The 20252-nt window shown below is 44.0% G+C and overlaps 1 protein-coding gene across 3 annotated transcripts in view; it reads right to left on the reverse strand.

Annotated features, from left to right (window-relative positions):
* LOC129818379 (splicing factor, suppressor of white-apricot homolog) overlaps positions 1–20252 on the reverse strand; it is a 148362-nt gene that overhangs the window by 41252 nt on the left and 86858 nt on the right. For all 3 annotated transcript variants that reach the window (XM_055874210.1, XM_055874209.1, XM_055874211.1), the window contains exon 13: positions 12138–12331. In XM_055874210.1, coding sequence (XP_055730185.1) covers positions 12138–12331 — 194 coding nt within the window. The remainder of the gene's footprint in view (positions 1–12137; positions 12332–20252) is intronic.

The following is a 20252-nucleotide window of genomic DNA, read 5'->3' on the forward strand; positions in this document are numbered from 1 at the left end:
TTTCCGGCTTCTTTTCTTCACGCAAAAGGCTTGGGTCTGTGCCTGTTCCAGTGAAAGCAGGATATCCTTCTCGTCAAACATGTTAAAGGGAAAAGTTTCTTCCAGTCCGCAGTGAGCAATCGCTTTTCTGATGTCCAGAAGTTATTTTCGGTCATAAGAGACAGTAGCAGCAACATTTTGTACACAATAAGTCAAAAAACAAGTTACACAAAATGCAAAAACAAACTAAATGGGAGAATGTAAAACGTCACACATGTTCTTCGGCGCCATCTTATTATCCTGAGTACTCTGGAGCAGGTTTTAATCAAGGATCTCTCTGTACTTTGCTCTGTTCATCTTTCCCTCAATCCTGACTAATCTCCCAGCCCCTGCCACTGAAAAACATCCCCACAGCATGATTCTGCCAGCACCATGCTTCACAGTCGGAATGGTGCCAGGCTTCTTCCAGATGTGACGCTTGCCATTCAATCCTGGTTTCATCAGACCAGAGAAACTTTGTTTCTGATGGTCTGGAGGTCTTTAGGTGCCTTTAGCGGGCTGTCATGGGCCTTTTACTGAGGAGTGGCTTCCGTCTGGCCCCTCTACCATAAAGGCCTGATTGATACAGTGTTGCAAAGATGGTTGGCCTTCTGGAAGGTTCTCCTATCTCCACAGAGGAAATCTGGAGCTCTGTCAGAGTGACCATTGAGTTCTTGGTCACCTCCCTGACCAAGGCCCTTCTCCTACGTTTTCTCAGCTTGGCCGGGCGGCCAGCTCTAGGAAGCGTCTTGGTGGTTCCAAACTTCTTCCATTTAAGAGTGATAGAGGCCTCCTCCACCTTGCTAGCCACCTTGACGTAATTTCCTGTCACAACTTGTGGACTTGTTCACGTACTGCTGTTTTTTTTAACGGTCTTTACTTTTTAATTACCATTTGATACTTACATTTATTTTCCCATTCAACTTTTTCACCCCGGACAAGGTTCTACAGGACCTCCACTAGCCGAAGCTAAGTAGTAAAATGAACATTATGCCTTCTAATTGCAGTCGCTGCACTCATAATATACAGGAGAACGATCGCCTTATGGTGAGGATAGCCGTGCTGCAAGCCCAGCTTCAGACGCAATCGTTAGGCAAGGGTCATTTAAGTGTAGGAAAGGATGAACAGCATCTGTGCCACAAAAAAGTACATATAGATCCCCTCGCACAGTCCCCGCAGCTGGACACTTTTCTCTTGGCTTCTGGAAGGAAATGCTGTAGGAATGATCAACCGGTGTCACTCATTCAGCTGTTAGAAACTTTCAACCGGTTCTCTCCATTAAGGAACAAGTCGTAGTCAGAGGCCGAGCCTTCTCTGGTCTTTCCTCCACCTGTTACGGGGTCTGAGACGCCGAAGCCTCCCACCATTAGCTCCGACAATTTGAAAACCCAAGTCATTGGCGACTCCATTACCCGCAGTATTAGACTTAAAACGAATCATCCAGCGATCATACACTGTTTACCAGGGGGCAGGGCTACCGACGTTAAGGCTAATCTGAAGATGGTGCTGGCTAAGGCTAAAATTGCCAATTGTAGAGAGTATAGGGATATTGCTATCCACGTTGGCACCAACGATGTTTGGATGAAACAGTCAGAGGTTACCAAGGGCAACACAGCCTGAGCGTGTAAATCAGCTAGAAAGATGTGTCCGCATCGAGTAATTGTCTCTGACCCTCGCCCAGTTAGGGGGAGTGATGAGTTGACTGCAGAGTCTCACAACTCAATCTCTGGTTAAACTGTTTTCTGTCACTCCCAAAAGATAGAATTTGTAGATAATTGGCCCTCTTTCTGGGACTCACCCACAAACAGGACCAAACCTGTCATGCTGAGGAGTGACGGATTCCATCCTACCTGGAGAGGTGCTCCCATCTTATCTACAAACATAGACAGGGCTCTAACTCCCCTAACTCCACAATGAGATAGGGTGCAGGCCAGGCAGCAGGCTGTTAGCTAGCCTGCCAGCTTAGTGGAGTCTGCCACTAGCACAGTCAGTATAGTCAGCTCAGCTATCCCCATTGAGATCGTGTCTGTGCCTTGACCTATGTTGGGCAAAACTAAACATGGCGGTGTTCGCCTTAGCAATCTCACTGGAATAAAGATCTCCTCCATTCCTGTCATTATTGAAAGAGATTGTGATGCCTCACATCTCAAAATAGGGCTACTTAATATTAGATCCTTCACTTCTAAGGCAGTTATAGTCAATGAACTTATCACTGATCATAATCTTGATGTGATTGGCCTGACTGAAACATGGCTTAAACCTGTTGAATTTGCTGTGTTAAATGAGGCCTCTCCTCCTGGTTACACTAGTGACCAAATCCCCCGCGAAGGCGAAGGTGTTGCTAACATTTACGATAGCAAATATAAATTTACAAAGAAAATCACTGCGTTTTTTGAGTCTTTTGAGCTTCTAGTCATGAAATCTATGCAGCCTACTCAATCACTTTTTATAGCTACTGTTTACAGGCCTCCTGGGCCATATACAGCGTTCCTCACTGAGTTCCCTGAATTCCTATTGGACCTTGTAGTCATAGGAGATAATATTCACATTTTTGGTGACTTTATTATTCACATGGAAAAGTCAACAGACCCACTCCAAAAGGCTTTCGAAGCCATCATCGACTCAGTGGGTTTTGTCCAACATGTCTCCGGACCTACTCACTGCCACAGTCATACTCTGGACCTAGTTTTGTTCTGTGGAATAAATATTGTGGATCTAAATGTTTTTCCTCATAATCGGACCACCATTTTATTATGTTTGCAATTACAACAAATAATCTGCTCAGACCTGTCATGACGTTGGGTTGGGGGTAGGTTTATGACAGTCATAAATACCTCTTTCCCCCTTTTTCTCTCTCCCTACTATAACTGATGTGACATAAGGAAACCCATGGGTTAACATAGAGGTTCTGGTAACATCAGAAGTTGGGGGAAATGAACTATATTCTGGTGATTCGACCAACTGAACATATGCGGTGGTACTTAAGGTATATTATGTCAGTTCGGTTGCCCTCTGAAACATTCTCATCAAGGATTGAATGACAAACTCTACCGTGGAAAGTCTAAATGTCAGAGATATCGGATTCACATGGAATTGTTGTTAAATTCAAATGTTTGAATATGACATTATTTGTGAAGAGATGAAATGTAATTTTAGCTTCCAAATTAGAGATCTGTGCTTTCATAAGTTTCTCTGCTCACAGTGGTCCGCCCCTGTGAAGAGGAATGGGTTATAAACCTTTCAGACACACCCCTCTCCCTCCACTATAAAAGCCATTTTCCCAGAAGATAACTTCCTGTTCCGGGTACTCTAGGATAACGATCCAGTGTCAGAATGGTTCAGATAATCACTATAGATGAAGCCAACATCAGCATGGACTTTGATTGTGAATGAGACATTCTTCAAAGGACAGAGGACTCGGGTGATGACACGGGCCATCTACCACCAACCTACTGAAGCGCAGCTCAGAGTAAACATTGATTGCATTTTCCTCTTCAAATGGGCGGTAATTTAGAATGCATAAGATACTGTATTTACGATAGCACAGCTCGCCTATGTCAAGTCTCCCGCTCTTTCACTAGGACCCCCCCCCCCTTTCCTTTGTGTAACAAGCTGTCATATCGATTCTGCCCGCTAGGGACGTTTTTCTGTATGACGTAATTTGTGATCAAGTTATGATTTAATTGTGTATGTGTGTTTCTGTGTGATTAGTTAGGTATTTAGTAAATAAATAATTAAACCCAATTTTGTATTGTTGATTCAACTTGTTAGCCAGGATTCTTGCAGATAATCAAGGACTTACAACTTTCAGATGAGACTGAATAAAATGACGATTAATGTGACTGCTATTTAGTAAAATATTACTAAATCTTTAAGAGTTTATTCGAAAGATAACAGCTCTATAAATATTATTTCGTGGTGTCCCTCTCTAGTTAATTCATATTTACATGATTAGTTCAATCAGGTAATATTAATTACGGAGAAATTATTTTATAGAATAGCATGTCATAGCAATTAATCTGGCATAGTCAAAGACACGACAGACCCCAACCAAGGATCATCAAAAGCCGTGCTATAAAGTCTCTGACAACCCAAAGATTCCTAGATGCCCTTCCAGACTCCCTCCACCTACACAAGGACGTCAGAGTATAACAATCGGTTAACCACCTGAGGAACTTCATTTAACCTTGTGTAATACTCTAGATGCAGTCGCACCCCTAAAAACAAAAAACATTTGTCATAAGAAACTAGCTCCCTGGTATACAGAAAATACCCGAGCTCTGAAGCAAGCTTCCAGAAAATTGGAAAGGAAATGGCGCTACACCAAACTGGAAGTCTTCCGATTAGCTTGGAAAGACAGTATCGTGCAGTATTGAAGAGCCCTCACCACTGCTTGATCTCAATTAAGTTGGAAAAATAGGATGGAGAATAAGAACAATCCTAAATGTATTTTTGATACTGTTGCAAAGCTAACTAAAAGGCAGCATTCCCCAAGTGAGGATGGCTTTCACTTCAGCAGTGATACATTCATGAACTTCTTTGACGAGAAGATCATGATCATTAGAAAGAAAAAAACGGACTCCACTTTAAATCTGTGTTGTCCTGAGTCTGCCAGGACATAGGATCAAAGGGAGACACTCAAGTTTTTTAATAGTATATCTCTTGATACATTGATGAAAATAGTCATGGCCTCTAAACCTTCAAGCTGCATACTGGACAATATTCCAACTAAACTACTGAAAGAGCTGCTTCCTGTGCTTGGACCTCCTATGTTGAACATAATAAACGGCACCCTATGCACTGGATGTGTACCAAACTCACTAAAAGTGGCAGAAATAAAGCTTCTCTTGAAAAATTAAAACCTTGACACAGAAAATATAAAAAACTAAAATCGGCTGATATCAAATCTTCCATTCCTCTCAAGATTTTTCGAAAAAGCTTTTGCCCAGCAACTCCCTGAAGACTAACAATGTATACGAAACGCTTTAGTCTGGTTTTAGACCCCATCATAGCACTGAGACTGCACTCGAAGGTGGTAAATTACCTTTAAATGGCGTCAGGCCAAGGCTCTGCATCTGTCCTCATGCTCCTAGACCTTAGTGCTGCTTTTGATACCATCGATCACCACATTCTTTTGGAGAGATTAGAAACCCAAATTGGTCTACATGGACAAGTTCTGGCCTGATTTAGATCTTATCTGTCAGAAAGAAATCAGTGTGTCTCTCTGTGGATGGTTTGTCCTCTGACAAAACAACTGTAAATTTCGGTGTTCCTCAAGGTTCCGTTTTAGGACCTTTGTTGTTTTCACTATATATTTTACCTCTTGGTGATATCATTCAGAAACATAATGTTAACATTCACTGCTATGTGGATGATATACAGCAGTACATTTCAATGAAACATGGTGAAACCCCAAAATTGCCCTACCTGGAAGCCTGTGTTTCAGACATAAGTAAGTGGATTGCGGCAAATGTTTAACTTTTAAACTTGGACAAAACAGAGATGCTAGTTATAGGTCCCAAGAAACATAGAGATCTTCTGTTGGATCTGACAATTAATCTTGATGGTTGTACAGTCGTCTCAAATAAAAATGTAAAGGACCTCGGCGTTACTCTGGACCCTGATCTCTCTTTGACGAACATATCAAGACTGTTTCAAGGACAGCTTTTTCTCATTTTGTCTGTCATAGTTGAAGTGTACCTATGATGAAAATTACAGGCCTCTCTCATCTTTTTAAGTGGAGGAACTTGCACAATTTTTTTGCCCCACTGTAAATACATTTGATTGATTGATTGAATGCTGCAGACATTGTTTGGTACCCTTCCCCAGATCTGTGCCTCGACACGATCCTGTCTTGGAGCTCTACTGACAACTCCTTCGACCTCATGGCTTGGTTTTTGCAATGACAATCACTGTCAACTGTGGGATGATCAATGGAAACAGGACGCAACTGAGCTCAATTTCGAGTCTCAGAAAATGTTCTGAATATTTATATAAATAAGGTATTTCTGATTTAGTATTTTTATAGATTTGCAAAAATGTCTAAAAACCTGTTTTCGCTTTGTCATTATTGGGTACTGTGTGTAGATTGATAAGGAAATACATTTATTTAATCAATTTCAGAATAAGGTTGTAACATAACAAAATGTCGAAAAAGTCAAGGGGTCTGAATACTTTCCGAACGCACTTTATATTTCCATTATGGGCTAAGCTAAGGGAGAAATATGACTGTGGTTTACTGTATTCAGGCTGTAGATAAAGACAGAGAGAAGGAGACAGAAAAAAAGAGCTGTGGCGAATAAATTGGTATAAATAAATTATTTCAGAAGGCATCACATATCAGCCCCTCACACGGAAATTAATCCATCTTCAGAAGCAATCTCCTCCAACAATTTGGGGTGGCTGCAGGACTGTAAGCTGAAAAAAAAGTGGCGATAAAAGGTCTGTGTTCGTATATAGTGTCAGCTCAAATGACTGATTTGACTGTCGTGCCTCACATACACCAAGCCTTTGTGTGTGAACCGAATGTACCTGAAGACAACGGAGAGGGGTGTTCAGTTTCTAAACAGGTGAAAAGGGAGCCAGGGCAGACAAGAGTGAATGTGGCCAGATTGGCATGTATTCCATTTCTGCTTAAGTTTGAACTATTTAATAATGCACTTGTCTGAAAAGAAAGGTTACATGTTTTTTGTGAAGTCAACATTTAGCATCGTCCGTGCTGCCTTGGCCCTGGCTCTCCCGCAATGGTGACTGTAATGATTCAGAACCTCTTCTCTCTGTTCTTCCCTCTCCAGAACGCTTCTCATTTAAGTCAATCACCCAGTACTCTTTTCAGGAATTAACCTCAGAGACGCACTTCATACCACAAGCCTCTTCTTAAAAATATGATTCAAGTTCATCTTTCTCTCTTTATTTCTCCTTCTGGCAGTCCCTTGCTAAAGCCAGTCAGCATTTCTCTGTGTTCCTGACAGGCTCCCATCACAGCCCTAACCCCAGATGAAACGGTGCCTCACAAAATAAATGTAAATCTCTTTCTGTGTGCTGATAGTACTCCTGCTGCCGAGCCTGTAGGCAGTTGATTCTTTCAGTGGGAGGGGCGCATGCGGCTGCGTCACCCCTTCTTCATAATGGAACACTAAGTCTGCGTCACTGTCACCGCTCCTCACGACAACACGTACTGTCACTAGACAAAACACACACGACAACACACCGAGCAGCAATTGTCATAAAGGAGCGACTGGCAGCAAGGAGATCTCTGAAATGACAACAATAACCATTTGTTCCACAGGCGAGGAGAAAGGGTTATTAGTGCCATTGCAGTGTTCTCGAACAGCTATTATAAGAGATGTGGTGTTCGTCATTCACTGAGACACTCACGCAAAGTCTATGGCATCGTTAAAGTTAGGGAAAACAAATCATTTTAGTTGTAGTGAAGTCACAAGAACAAAGCACCCAGTGCTCTAAAAAACTAAAGTTTAGCAAACTCCACTAGCCTGAAAACAACTTATCCTCATCAATATAGTCTAGCCCTCCTGTCCTGTCCAGACTGAGCACATCCTTCCCAGCACAGCTGGCCAGAGTGACAGAGAGGACAAGGCCATGACAGGACTCCTCCCAGTGCCACCTGGCTGAACAGGTGAATTGTCCTAGTCCCCAGACAGGGATGTCACCCATTGGGCACACATAAGAGAGAGCTGACAAACAGCGTTTCACTGTGGACAGACACTCCCAACATCAAACACTTTCCTTGAATCTTATTTACACTTTGAAGTGGCTTAGTCTCGCTTGTCACAGCATTACTCTATGGAGAAAAGGACCAACAGTGCTGTTCTTGTCACAGCATTACTCTACGGAGAAAAGGCCCAACAGTGCTGTTCTTGTCACAGCATTACTCTACGAAGAAAAGGACCAACAGTGCTGTTCTTGTCACAGCATTACTCTATGGAGAAAAGGCCCAACAGTGCTGTTCTCGTCACAGCATTACTCTACGGAGAAAAGGCTCAACAGTGCTGTTCTTGTCACAGCATTACTCTACGGAGAAAAGGCTCAACAGTGCTGTTCTTGTCACAGCATTACTCTATGGAGAAAAGGCCCAACAGTGCTGTTCTCGTCACAGCATTACTCTATGGAGAAAAGGCTCAACAGTGCTGTTCTTGTCACAGCATTACTCTACGGAGAAAAGGCTCAACAGTGCTGTTCTTGTCACAGCATTACTCTACGGAGAAAAGGACCAACAGTGCTGTTCTTGTCACAGCATTACTCTATGGAGAAAAGGACCAACAGTGCTGTTCTTGTCACAGCATTACTCTACGAAGAAAAGGCCCAACAGTGCTGTTCTTGTCACAGCATTACTCTATGGAGAAAAGGACCAACAGTGCTGTTCTTGTCACAGCATTACTCTACGGAGAAAAGGACCAACAGTGCTGTTCTTGTCACAGCATTACTCTACGGAGAAAAGGCCCAACAGTGCTGTTCTTGTCACAGCATTACTCTATGGAGAAAAGGCCCAACAGTGCTGTTCTTGTCACAGCATTACTCTATGGAGAAAAGGCCCAACAGTGCTGTTCTTGTCACAGCATTACTCTACGGAGAAAAGGCCCAACAGTGCTGTTCTTGTCACAGCATTACTCTATGGAGAAAAGGCCCAACAGTGCTGTTCTTGTCACAGCATTACTCTATGGAGAAAAGGCCCAACAGTGCTGTTCTTGTCAAAGCATTACTCTATGGAGAAAAGGCCCAACAGTGCTGTTCTTGTCACAGCATTACTCTATGGAGAAAAGGACCAACAGTGCTGTTCTTGTCACAGCATTACTCTACGGAGAAAAGGCCCAACAGTGCTGTTCTTGTCACAGCATTACTCTACGGAGAAAAGGCCCAACAGTGCTGTTCTTGTCACAGCATTACTCTATGGAGAAAAGGCCCAACAGTGCTGTTCTTGTCACAGCATTACTCTACGGAGAAAAGGCCCAACAGTGCTGTTCTTGTCACAGCATTACTCTATGGAGAAAAGGACCAACAGTGCTGTTCTTGTCACAGCATTACTCTATGGAGAAAAGGCCCAACAGTGCTGTTCTTGTCACAGCATTACTCTATGGAGAAAAGGCCCAACGGTGCTGTTCTTGTCACAGCATTACTCTATGGAGAAAAGGCCCAACAGTGCTGTTCTTGTCACAGCATTACTCTATGGAGAAAAGGCCCAACAGTGCTGTTCTTGTCACAGCATTACTCTATGGAGAAAAGGCCCAACAGTGCTGTTCTTGTCACAGCATTACTCTACGGAGAAAAGGACCAACAGTGCTGTACTTTTCACTGCTTTTCCCAAAACAGATCATACTATTTTTTAGGAGATAGTTTATCTATTAGAGGAAGAGTGTTTTCCACCTCTTCGCCCTCCTCTGTGAGAATCCTTTGAGCATCTCTGTCTCGCGGCCACTCTCCTGCTACACGCTTAGATGCACTCACAAACAAGCCATGAATCACTAGAAACACTGCAGTGTCGACATCACACAGCGGAGTCTGTTAACAGCACACACACATCTCTCTCTCCACACTGTAAACACACACACACACACACACACACACACACACACACACACACACACACACACACACACACACACACACACACACACACACACACACACACACACACACACACGCACACACACGCACACACACGCACGCACACACACGCACACACACACTCTGCCTCATCAACAAGGGTGAGAAGAGAAGCAAGCGGAGCCCTGAGAATTTTGGGTAAAAGTGGGGAACAAGTGGAAAGTTGGACACTTTGGCAAAAACAAAGGATAAAACAACAATCAGTATCTTTAAACTATCACTGGGGGTTAAGACTCGACAGGTGTCGTCGAGGTGCTCTGGTCACAAAGCAGTAGCAGGTTGAAATCCTAGCAGCGGATTGCCTGCTTTAATATACTCCTCCTGACAAGAGCTTTATAAGCTACCTCTCCACTGTAAAAGCAGCCAGTAAAGAATACAGGTACTCATGCATGAACACATCCCAGTCTGCATAAATCACAGCCTCTCCGCCAGTCAGGCATGATAGGCCACTTTGATGGGAAAGTTAAACAGGGCTTTATTTCTCACAGTGGAAAACGACAAGATGCCAGCTTCACCGCTGGCTCCCGGTTTTGTTGCAGTGGCAAAAACCTGTGAGACAGGCGCCATCGGTCACTGGCGGTGAGTAACTCTGACAAATAGGGGGGTGGTGGAGTGTGACGGGGGTGGTCGTAAACTCCCCACTGGGCCGCGCTGCAGTTAGCTGCTTACGACGAAACGGGAGGGTGGACCGGGTCGGGTCGCTTAGCTTCAGGGTGGGCCGAGTGGAGGAGGATGAACAGATAGACACAGCCTGTCATCTCAGGGAGAGAGGACTGAAACTAAAAATGAACATAAAGATGGTCTAAAAAGATGGATATAAATATCCATACTATGTTTCTTCACACAGGAGCTGTATCAGAGAAAGAGAGAGGGGGAGAGGCAAACCAAACGGCAATTAAGGGGAATGCCTAGATGGAGAGCCAGGAATCTAAAGGCAAATTCATATTGGAAATGCATTATAGCTAGAGGATGCAGACAGCGATATCCACTTATGACAACGAGGGCACAAAAAATACATATTTCCCAGATGCCTGTGTATATATTTTCTTAAGCCTGTGGGGGGAAACCTTGAAAGGAAGTGGACCGACAGGCAGCCAATTTCACACAGACAATAGATAAAGATGTAAGAAACTTCTCATCTGTTCGGTGGGGAGAAAAGGCATATCCCAGGAGAGGTTGGCACGAAGAGGTCTTCCTCTAGACCAGGGCTTTCCAACCCTGTTCCTGGAGAGCTACCCTCCTGTAGGTCTTCGCTCTAACCCCAGTTGTAACTAACCTGATTCAGCTTATCAACCAGCTAATTATTCAAATCAGGTGCGCTAGATTAGTTAGAAGGAAAACCTACTGGACGGTAGCTCTCCAGGAACAGGGTTGGACTGAAAACCTACTGGACGGTAGCTCTCCAGGAACAGGGTTGGACTGAAAACCTACTGGACCGTAGCTCTCCAGGAACAGGGTTGGACTGAAAACCTACTGGACGGTAGCTCTCCAGGAACAGGGTTGGACTGAAAACCTACTGGACCGTAGCTCTCCAGGAACAGGGTTGGACTGAAAACCTACTGAACGGTAGCTCTCCAGGAACAGGGTTGGACTGAAAACCTACTGGACGGTAGCTCTCCAGGAACAGGGTTGGACTGAAAACCTACTGGACCGTAGCTCTCCAGGAACAGGGTTGGACTGAAAACCTACTGGACCGTAGCTCTCCAGGAACAGGGGTGGACTGAAAACCTACAGGACGGTAGCTCTCCAGGAACAGGGTCGGAGTGAAAACCTACTGGACGGTAGCTCTCCAGGAACAGGGTTGGACTGAAAACCTACTGGACGGTAGCTCTCCAGGAACAGGGTTGGACTGAAAACGTACTGGACGGTAGCTCTCCAGGAACAGGGTTGGACTGAAAACCTACTGGACGGTAGCTCTCCAGGAACAGGGTCGGAGTGAAAACCTACTGGACGGTAGCTCTCCAGGAACAGGGTTGGACTGAAAACCTACTAGACGGTAGCTCTCCAGGAACAGGGTTGGACTGAAAACAGCAAAATAAATCTGATAACCGCTACGTCAGTGTCCGTCATTAAAGACCAGGCAGCAGACAACAGGCAGCAGTAACAACAGTAGAATAGTCGAACACAGAATCTCCCCTCATTATTACTTAAATATTGCAGACCACAATGACCGACCACAACCCTGGGCAGATCTCTCTTATCTCTGTTCAGGCTGTGTGTGATATATGATATGATTTGCTTCCCTGCTTGGGTGCTCCAGACACGATCGATGTGTTTTGGAAAGTGTGTGAAAGAAACTTAAAGTAAATCGTGTCTTGTACACGTGCGCACATGGAAAAAACACACGTGTCCATTACCGTCAGCTGTGCAAATTACAATATGCTCCTTAATGAAGAAACTCCATTAGGAACAGGAAATCCATCTCTCTATGCCTGGCATATCACTACTGGGACTGTCACCACCACAGTGTGTGTGTGTGTGTGTATATGCCTCCATACCTCAGGCATGGCAGGGGTCTCGTCGTGCCGTCTGGTCTCAGGCTCTCCAGCGAGGGGGTTCCGGAGGGTCTGAAGGAACAGGGCTGCCTTCCTCTTCCTCTCCGCCTGCAGCTGCTTCTCCTTGGACTCCTTGGAGGCCTGGGCCAGCTTCTCCCTGGCAGCTGCAGCTAGACGGTCCTCCAACTTCTGCTTGGCTAGAGGGAGAGGTCAGGTACAGTATAAAGATTAATAGTTTCTGCTTGGCTACAGACAAACAGAGAGAGAAAATGATTTAGAACTTTCTTTTTATATGTCATCAAAATCTATTGATGTCTGTCTGTTTCTGCATTGTACTTTTATGACGCTTTGTGCTAAGTCTAAGTCATGTCAGCATGCTATTTGCATAGCTTTGTTTGGGATTGGGTTTAAAAGTTGACAGTCAAAAATAGATGCAAGTGAGGCACAGTGAGGGTTGGTTGCAGGCTGAACGGTAAGGGAAAGCCATTTCACACTACGTAGGGCCGATCACTCCTCTCCCCACTCTCTGTCGGCCTGGTTCTCATTGGAATGCTCTGTCCACTCTGTGCACCGTTTACTACGGGACACTGATGGAGGGGTTTAATCATAGCAACATACAGTGGTGGAGGGACCAGTGGAGAGCCAGTTTGACATGGCCCAGTCAGAGTGGGGAGAACACATGCCTTTTGTGAGTGTAATGTTTACTGTTTATTTTTTCCCTCATCAATCTACGCACAATACCCCATAATGACAAACTTACATTTTTTTTCTTCATTTTATGTTTACAAATGTATTAAAAATAAAAAACAGATTATTAGATAAGAATTTAGATATTATTTAGATTTAGATAAGAATTCAGACATTTTGCTATGAGACTTGAAATTGAGCTCAGCTGCATGCTGTTTCCATTGATCCTCTTTGAGATGTTTCTACAACTTGATTGGAGTCCACCTGAGCTAAATTCAAATAAATTGATTGGGCATCATTTGGAAAGGCACACACCTGTCTGTATAAGGTCCCACAGTTGACAGTGCATGTCAGAGCAAAAACCAAGCCATGAGGTCGGAGGAATTGTCCGTCGAGCTCGATTAATCAAAGATGGCGTAGCAGTCGGACGTGTGTTTGTCTTTGTCCCATGTAAATAGCCGGTTTCGTCGTTTTTTTCCCGTATATATTTTTAATCTCACTTTCCACCTATGATCTAAATATACTTTCCTGTAACCCGCCTCACCCAATGTGATACGGATCTGCTATTTTTATACGTTATAACTGGCACCTCCATCAGCAGCTAGCCAGCTAACTAGCTAGTAGTAACTGTTAGCCACGGCTAGCGGTCTTCACCTTCAGCTCGGACACCAGCCAGCTTAACAGCTGATATCAACCAGTTTATTGCGCGATATCAACCCAGAGCATATCAGACTGATTTTCTCCACCACATCACCGGATTCCCGCCGCAAGCTCTGGGCCATTACACCGGATCAGCGCAGCTAGCTAGCTGCAACCGAGTAGTTACTGCTAGCTAACGTCTCTGTCCTGAAGCAAGCACCAGTTAGCCTTGAGCTAGCCTCGAGCTAGGCCCATCTCCCGGCTAGCCAAAGAGGTATACCCACTAATTCGTGGGCTACAATACCTCTTTTGCCAATTGGCCTGGACCCTTTATTGCCGACATGGAGCCCCGCCGATCCATCACGACTGGTGTGCCGACGTAATCGTCCGATGTGGTTTCAACAGGCTTCTCCATTGCGATGTCACGAAGACCCATCTGCTAGCCCTGGCCCGCTAGCTTTCTGAACGCAGTGCCTCCCGCTCGCCTAGCATAGACTACTGAACGGCTCCCTGACTCACCTATTGCTGCTCATTGGACCCTATGATCACTCGGCTACAAATGCCTCTCTCTAATGTCAATATGCCTTGTCTTCTGCTGTTTCGGTTAGTTATTGTTTTATTTCCCTGTAGAGCCCCTAGACCAGCTCAGCATGCCTTAGATAGCTCTTTTGTCACACACCCCACACATGGGGAAACATCACCTGGCTTAACTGGTGTCTCCAGAGATGCAAGCTCTCTCATCGTCACTCAATGCCTAGGTCTACCCCCACTGTACTCACATGCTACCATACCCTTGTCTGTACATTAAGCCCTGAATATATTCTACCACACCCAGAAATATGCTCCTTTTATTCTCTGTTCCCAACGCACTAGACGACCAGTTCTTATAGCCTTTAGCTGTACCCTTATCCTACTGTTCCTCTGGTGATATAAAGGTTAACCCAGGCCCTATAGCTCCCAGCTTTACAACTATTCCCCAGGCGCAAACATTTGTTAACCTCTAACGCCTACCAAACCCGGATCCGGGAGCCCCCCCATCACAAAAGCTGACTAGCATAGCCTAGCCTAAAGCCACAGGGATATCATATAATAAAATGTTCATGAAATCACAAGTCCAAGACACCAAATGAAAGATACACATCTTGTGAATAAAGCCATCATTTCTGATTTTTAAAATGTTTTACAGGGAAGACAAAATATGTAAATCTATTAGCTAACCACGTTAGCAAAAGACACCACTTCCATACTCCACCATTTTTTACTCCATCAGCAGCTATCACAAATTCGACCAAATAAAGATATAAATAGCCACTAACCAAGAAACAACCTCATCAGATGACAGTCTGATAACATATTTATTGTATAGCATAGGTTTTGTTAGAAAAATGTGCATATTTCAGGTATAAATCATAGTTTACCATTGCAGCCCCCATCACAACTCTCACTAAAATAACTACAGAGACCATCGTGTATTAGCTAATTACTCATCATAAAACATTTCTTAAAAATACACAGCGTGCAGCAGATGAAAGACACAGATCTTGTGAATCAAGACAATATTTCAGATTTTCTAAGTGTTTTACAGCGAAAACACAATATAGCGTTATATTAGCTTAGCACAATAGCGAACATTACAACAGCATTGATTCAAGGCAAAAATAGCTATAACGTATAAACCACCAAAATATAATTTTTTCACTAACCTTCTCAGAATTCTTCAGATGACAGTCCTGTAACATCATATTACACAATGCATATAGAGTTTGTTCGAAAATGTGCATATTTAGCGGCACAAATTGTGCTTATACAATGAGAAAAGTAGCCAGGAGCTCAAGCAATCTGTCCGGCGCCATCTTGGAAAGCCACCTACTCTTATCGAAAACTATTCATAAACTTGACAAAAAAAATACAGGTTGGACAGCAATTGAAAGACAAATTGGTTCTTAATGCAATCGCTGAATTACATTTTTAAAATTAACGTTACTGCGCAATACAGGCTGCGATAACACAATGCTACACTGCAAGCAATGGCGTTTCATGCATTTGACATTTTTCAACAGAACAATGAATTATCAGCATAAATAGTTCTTACTTTTCGATGAACTCTCATCAGAATCTGGGAAAAGGTGTCCTTTGTCAAAAAGAATCGTTGATAGGTTGGAGAACGTTTACTGCAATTAGCAGTAAACATTAGCACGAAAGAGAGAGATACCCAAATTACTACAGCGCCAAGGAAATAAATACCCGAAAATCGCAATATACTGACATAAACTGATATAATTCGGTTCAAAATAACAACATTACGATGTCTTCAACACCTATATCGAATAAAAACACAGCCAGAAATGTCTGAGATCTATAACCGATGGTTCCAAAAGAACGTCCCCAGGTCCTCAATGCGCCCGAGCGAAGGTGGAAAGAATGATCCACCTCGTTCCCAATCAATTTATAAACTTTGGGAACTACGTAGAGACGCCATTTCAAGACTCCCTATTCGCTAACAACCAGGGGAAGGCGTATGCAGTGCATCTCAACCAATAGAAGACAGTCAGAGTTATCCACAGGTCTGGGAACAGCAAGCAGATTTCAGCATTTTCAAATCCTCGTAGGAGACTTGCTCTAAGTCTAGTTCTGTTTCACTTACAGACATAATTCAAACGGTTTTAGAAACTAGAGAGTGTTTTCTATCCAATAGTAATAATAATATGCATATTGTACGAGCAAGAATTGAGTACGAGGCAGTTTAATTTGGAACCGAATTTGTACTATGTCGAAATGGCACCCCCCTAGTGGCAAGAAGTCTGTAACCGTAAAACCCTTGGTTTCATGCATGTTAAAATCAAACGCCTCCTCCCTAAATTTGTCTTATTCACAGCTTTAACACACTCCGCCAACCCTGATGTCCTTGCCGTGTCTGAATCCTGGCTTAGGAAGGCCACCAAAAATGCTGAAATTTCCATCCCCAACTATAATATTTTCTGTCAAGATAGAACTGCCAAAGGGGGCAGAGTTGCAATCTACTGCAGAGATAGCCTGCAGAGTTCTGTCATACTATCCAGGTCTGTGTCCAAACAGTTCGACCTTCTACTTTTAAAAATCCACCTTTCCAGAAATAAGTCTCTCACTGCTGCCGCTTGTTAAAGAGCCCCATCAGCACCCAGCTGTGCCCTGGACAACATACGTGAATTGATTGCCCCCCATCTATCTTCATACTGTTAGGTGACCTAAACTGGGATATGCTTAGCACCCTGGCCGTCCTACAATCTAAGCTAGATGCCCTCAATCTTACACAAATTGTCAAGGAACCTACCAGGTACAACCCTAAATCCGTAAACATGGGTACCCTCATAGATATCATCCTGACCAACTTGCCCTCTAAATACACCTCTGCTGTCTTCAACCGGGATCTCAGCGATCACAGCCTCATTGTCTGTGTCCGTAATGGGCCCGCGGTGAAATGACCACCCCTCATCCCTGTCAAACGCTCCCTAAAACACTTCAGCGAGCATGTCTTTCTAATCGACCTGGCCCGGGTATCCTGGAAGTAAATTGAAATCATCCCGTCAGTAGAGGATACCTGGTTGTTCTTTAAAAGTGCTTTCCTCACCATCTTAAATAAGCATGCCCCATTCCAAAAAAATTGAACTAAGAACAGATATAGCCCTTGGTTCACTCGAGTCGACTGCCCTTGACCAGCACAAAAACATCCTGTGGCGTACTGCATTAGCATTGAATAGCCCCCGCGATATGCAACTTTTCAGGGAAGTCAGGAACCAATATACACAGTCAGTTAGGAAAGCTAAGGCTAGCTTTTTAAAACAGAAATGTGCATCCTGTAGCACTAATTCCAAAGAGTTTTGGGACACCGTAAAGTCCATGGAGAATAAAAGCACCTCCTACCAGCTGCCAACTGCACTGAGGCTAGGAAACACTGTCACCACCGATAAATCTACGATAATCGAAGATTTCAATAAGCATTTTTCAACGGCTGGCCATGCTTTCACCTGGCTACCCCTACCCCGGCCAACAGCTCTGCACCCCCCGCAGCAACTTGTCCCCCCCGCTTCTCCTTCACCCATATCCAGATAGCTGATGTTCTGAAAGAGCTGCAAAATCTGGACCTCTACAAATCAGCTGGGCTAAACAATCTCTAAAATTATTTGCAGAAATTGTTGCAATCCCTAAAGATCAGAAAGCTGCCGCGGTCATCCCCCTCTTCAAAGGGGAAGACACTCTAGATCCAAACTGTTATAAACCTATATCCATCCTGCCCTGCCATTCTAAAGTGTTTGAAAGCCAAGTTAGCAAACAGATCACCGACCATTTTGAATCCCACCGTACCTTCTCCACTATGCAATCTGGTTTCGGAGCTGGTCATGGGTGCACCTCAGCCATGCTCAATGTCCTAAACGATATCATAACCGCCATAGATAAAAGACAGTACTGTGCAGCCGTTTCCATCGACCTGGCCAAGGCTTCCGACTCTGTCAATCATCACATTCTTATCAGCAGACTCAATATCCTTGGTTTTTCAAATGACTGCCTCGCCTGGTTCACCAACTACTTCTCAGATAGAGTTCAGTGTGTCAAATCGGAGGGCCTGTTGTCCGGACCTCTGGCAGTCTCTATGGGGGTGCCACAGGGTTCAATTCTCGGGCCGACTCTCTTCTCTGTATATATCAATGATGTCACTCTTGCTGCTGGTGATTCTTTGATCCACCTCTACGCAGACGTCACCATTCTGTATACATTTGGCCCTTCTTAATACACTGTGTTACCAAAACTCCAAACGAGCTTCAATGCCACACAACACTCCTTCCGTGGCCTCCAACTGCTCTTAAATGCTAGTAAAAACTAAATTCATTGCTCTTCAACCGATTGCTGCCCGCATCTGCCCGCCAGACTAGTATCACTACTCTGGACGGAACTGACTTAGAATATGTGGACAACTACAAATACCTAGGTGTCTGGTTAGACTGTAAACTCTCTTTCCACATTAAGCATCTCCAATCCAAAATTACATCTAGAATCGGCTTCTTATTTCACAAAGCTTCCTTCACTCACGCTGCCAAACATACCCTCGTAAAACTGACAATCCTACCGATCCTTGACTTCGGCGATGTCATTTACAAAATAGCCTCCAACACTCTACTCAGCAAATTGGATGTAGTCTATCACAGTACCATCAATTTTGTCACCACATCCCCATATACTACCCACCATTACGAACTGTATGCTCTTGTTGGCAGGTCCGCACTACATACCCGTCGCTAAATTGTTAAATTGTAATTATTTCACCACTATGGCCTATTTAGTGCCTTACTTCCCTAATCTTACTACATTTGCACATTGTATATATATTTTTCTATTGTGTTATTGACTGTACGTTTGCTTATCCCATGTGTAACTGTGTTGTTGTTTTGGTCGCACTGCTTTGATTTATCTTGGCCAGGTCGCAGTTGTAAATGAGAACTTGTTCTCAACTGGCCTACCTGGTTAAATAAAGGTGAAATATATATATTTTTTTAAAGACAGGATTGTGTCGAAGCACAGATCTGGGGAAGGGTACCAAAACATTTCTGCAGCACTGAACGTCCCCAAAAACACAGTGGCCTCCATCATTCTTAAATGGAAGAAGTTTGGAACCACCAAGACTCTTCCTAGTGCTGGCCAGATGGTCACTCAGACATAACTCCAGATTTCCTCTGTGGAGATGGGAGAACCTTCCAGAAGGACAACCAATCAGGCCTTTTTGGTAGAGTGGCCAGACGGAAGCCACTCCTCAGTAAAAAGCACATGACAGCCTGCTTGGAGTTTGCAAAAGGCACCTAAAAGACTCTGACCATGAGAAACAAGATCCTCTGGTCTGATGAAACCAAGATTGAACTCTTTGGCCTGAATTCCAAGCGTCACATCTGGAAGAAACCTGGCACCATCCCCACAGTGAAGCATGGTGGTGGAAGCATCATGCTGTGGGGATGGTTTTTAGTGGCAGGGACTGGGAGACTAGTCAGGTTCGAGGGAAAGATGAACAGAGCAAAGTACAGAGATATCCTTGATGAAAACCTGCTCCAGAGCGCTCAGTACCTCAGACTGGGGTGAAGGTTCACTTTCCAACAGGACAATGACCCCAAGCACACAGCCAAGACAATGCAGGAGTGGCTTCGGGACAAGTCTCTGAATGTCCTTGACTGGCCCAGCCAGAGCCCGGACTTGAAACCCATCTCTGGAGACCTGAAAATACCTGTGCAGTGACGCTCCCCATTCAACCTGATAGAGCTTGAGAGGATCTGCAGAGAAGAATGGGAGAAACTCCCCAAACACAGGTGTGTCGAGCTTGTAGCATTATACCAAGGAGAGTCGAGGCTGTAATCACTGTCAAAGGTGCTTCAACAAAGTACCGAATAAAGGGTCTGAATACTTATGTAAAATGTGATATTTAGTTTTTTTTATGTTAAATACATTTGGGTAACAAAAACACACACAAAAAAGTTTTTTTGCTTTGTCATTATGGGGTTGTGTGTGTGTAGATTGATGAGGGGGAAAAACAATTTAATACATTTTAGAAAAAGGCTGTAATGGAACAAAATGTTGAAAAAGTGAAAAAGTCTGAATACTTTCCCGAATGCACTGTAAGTTTCCCATGCCAATAAAGTCCTTTGAATTGAATTGGCAGAGAGCGAGGTGAGTTATAGTATATCTTGACATCATAGCTTCTGCATGGCTGGAGGGTGGAGAGTGAGAGGGGGGTCTGATATCTGATACACTGGTATCATAGTTTCTGTTAGGAGA

The sequence above is a fragment of the Salvelinus fontinalis genome, chromosome 21 (assembly GCF_029448725.1).
Source record: "Salvelinus fontinalis isolate EN_2023a chromosome 21, ASM2944872v1, whole genome shotgun sequence".
Classification (NCBI taxonomy): domain Eukaryota; kingdom Metazoa; phylum Chordata; class Actinopteri; order Salmoniformes; family Salmonidae; genus Salvelinus; species Salvelinus fontinalis.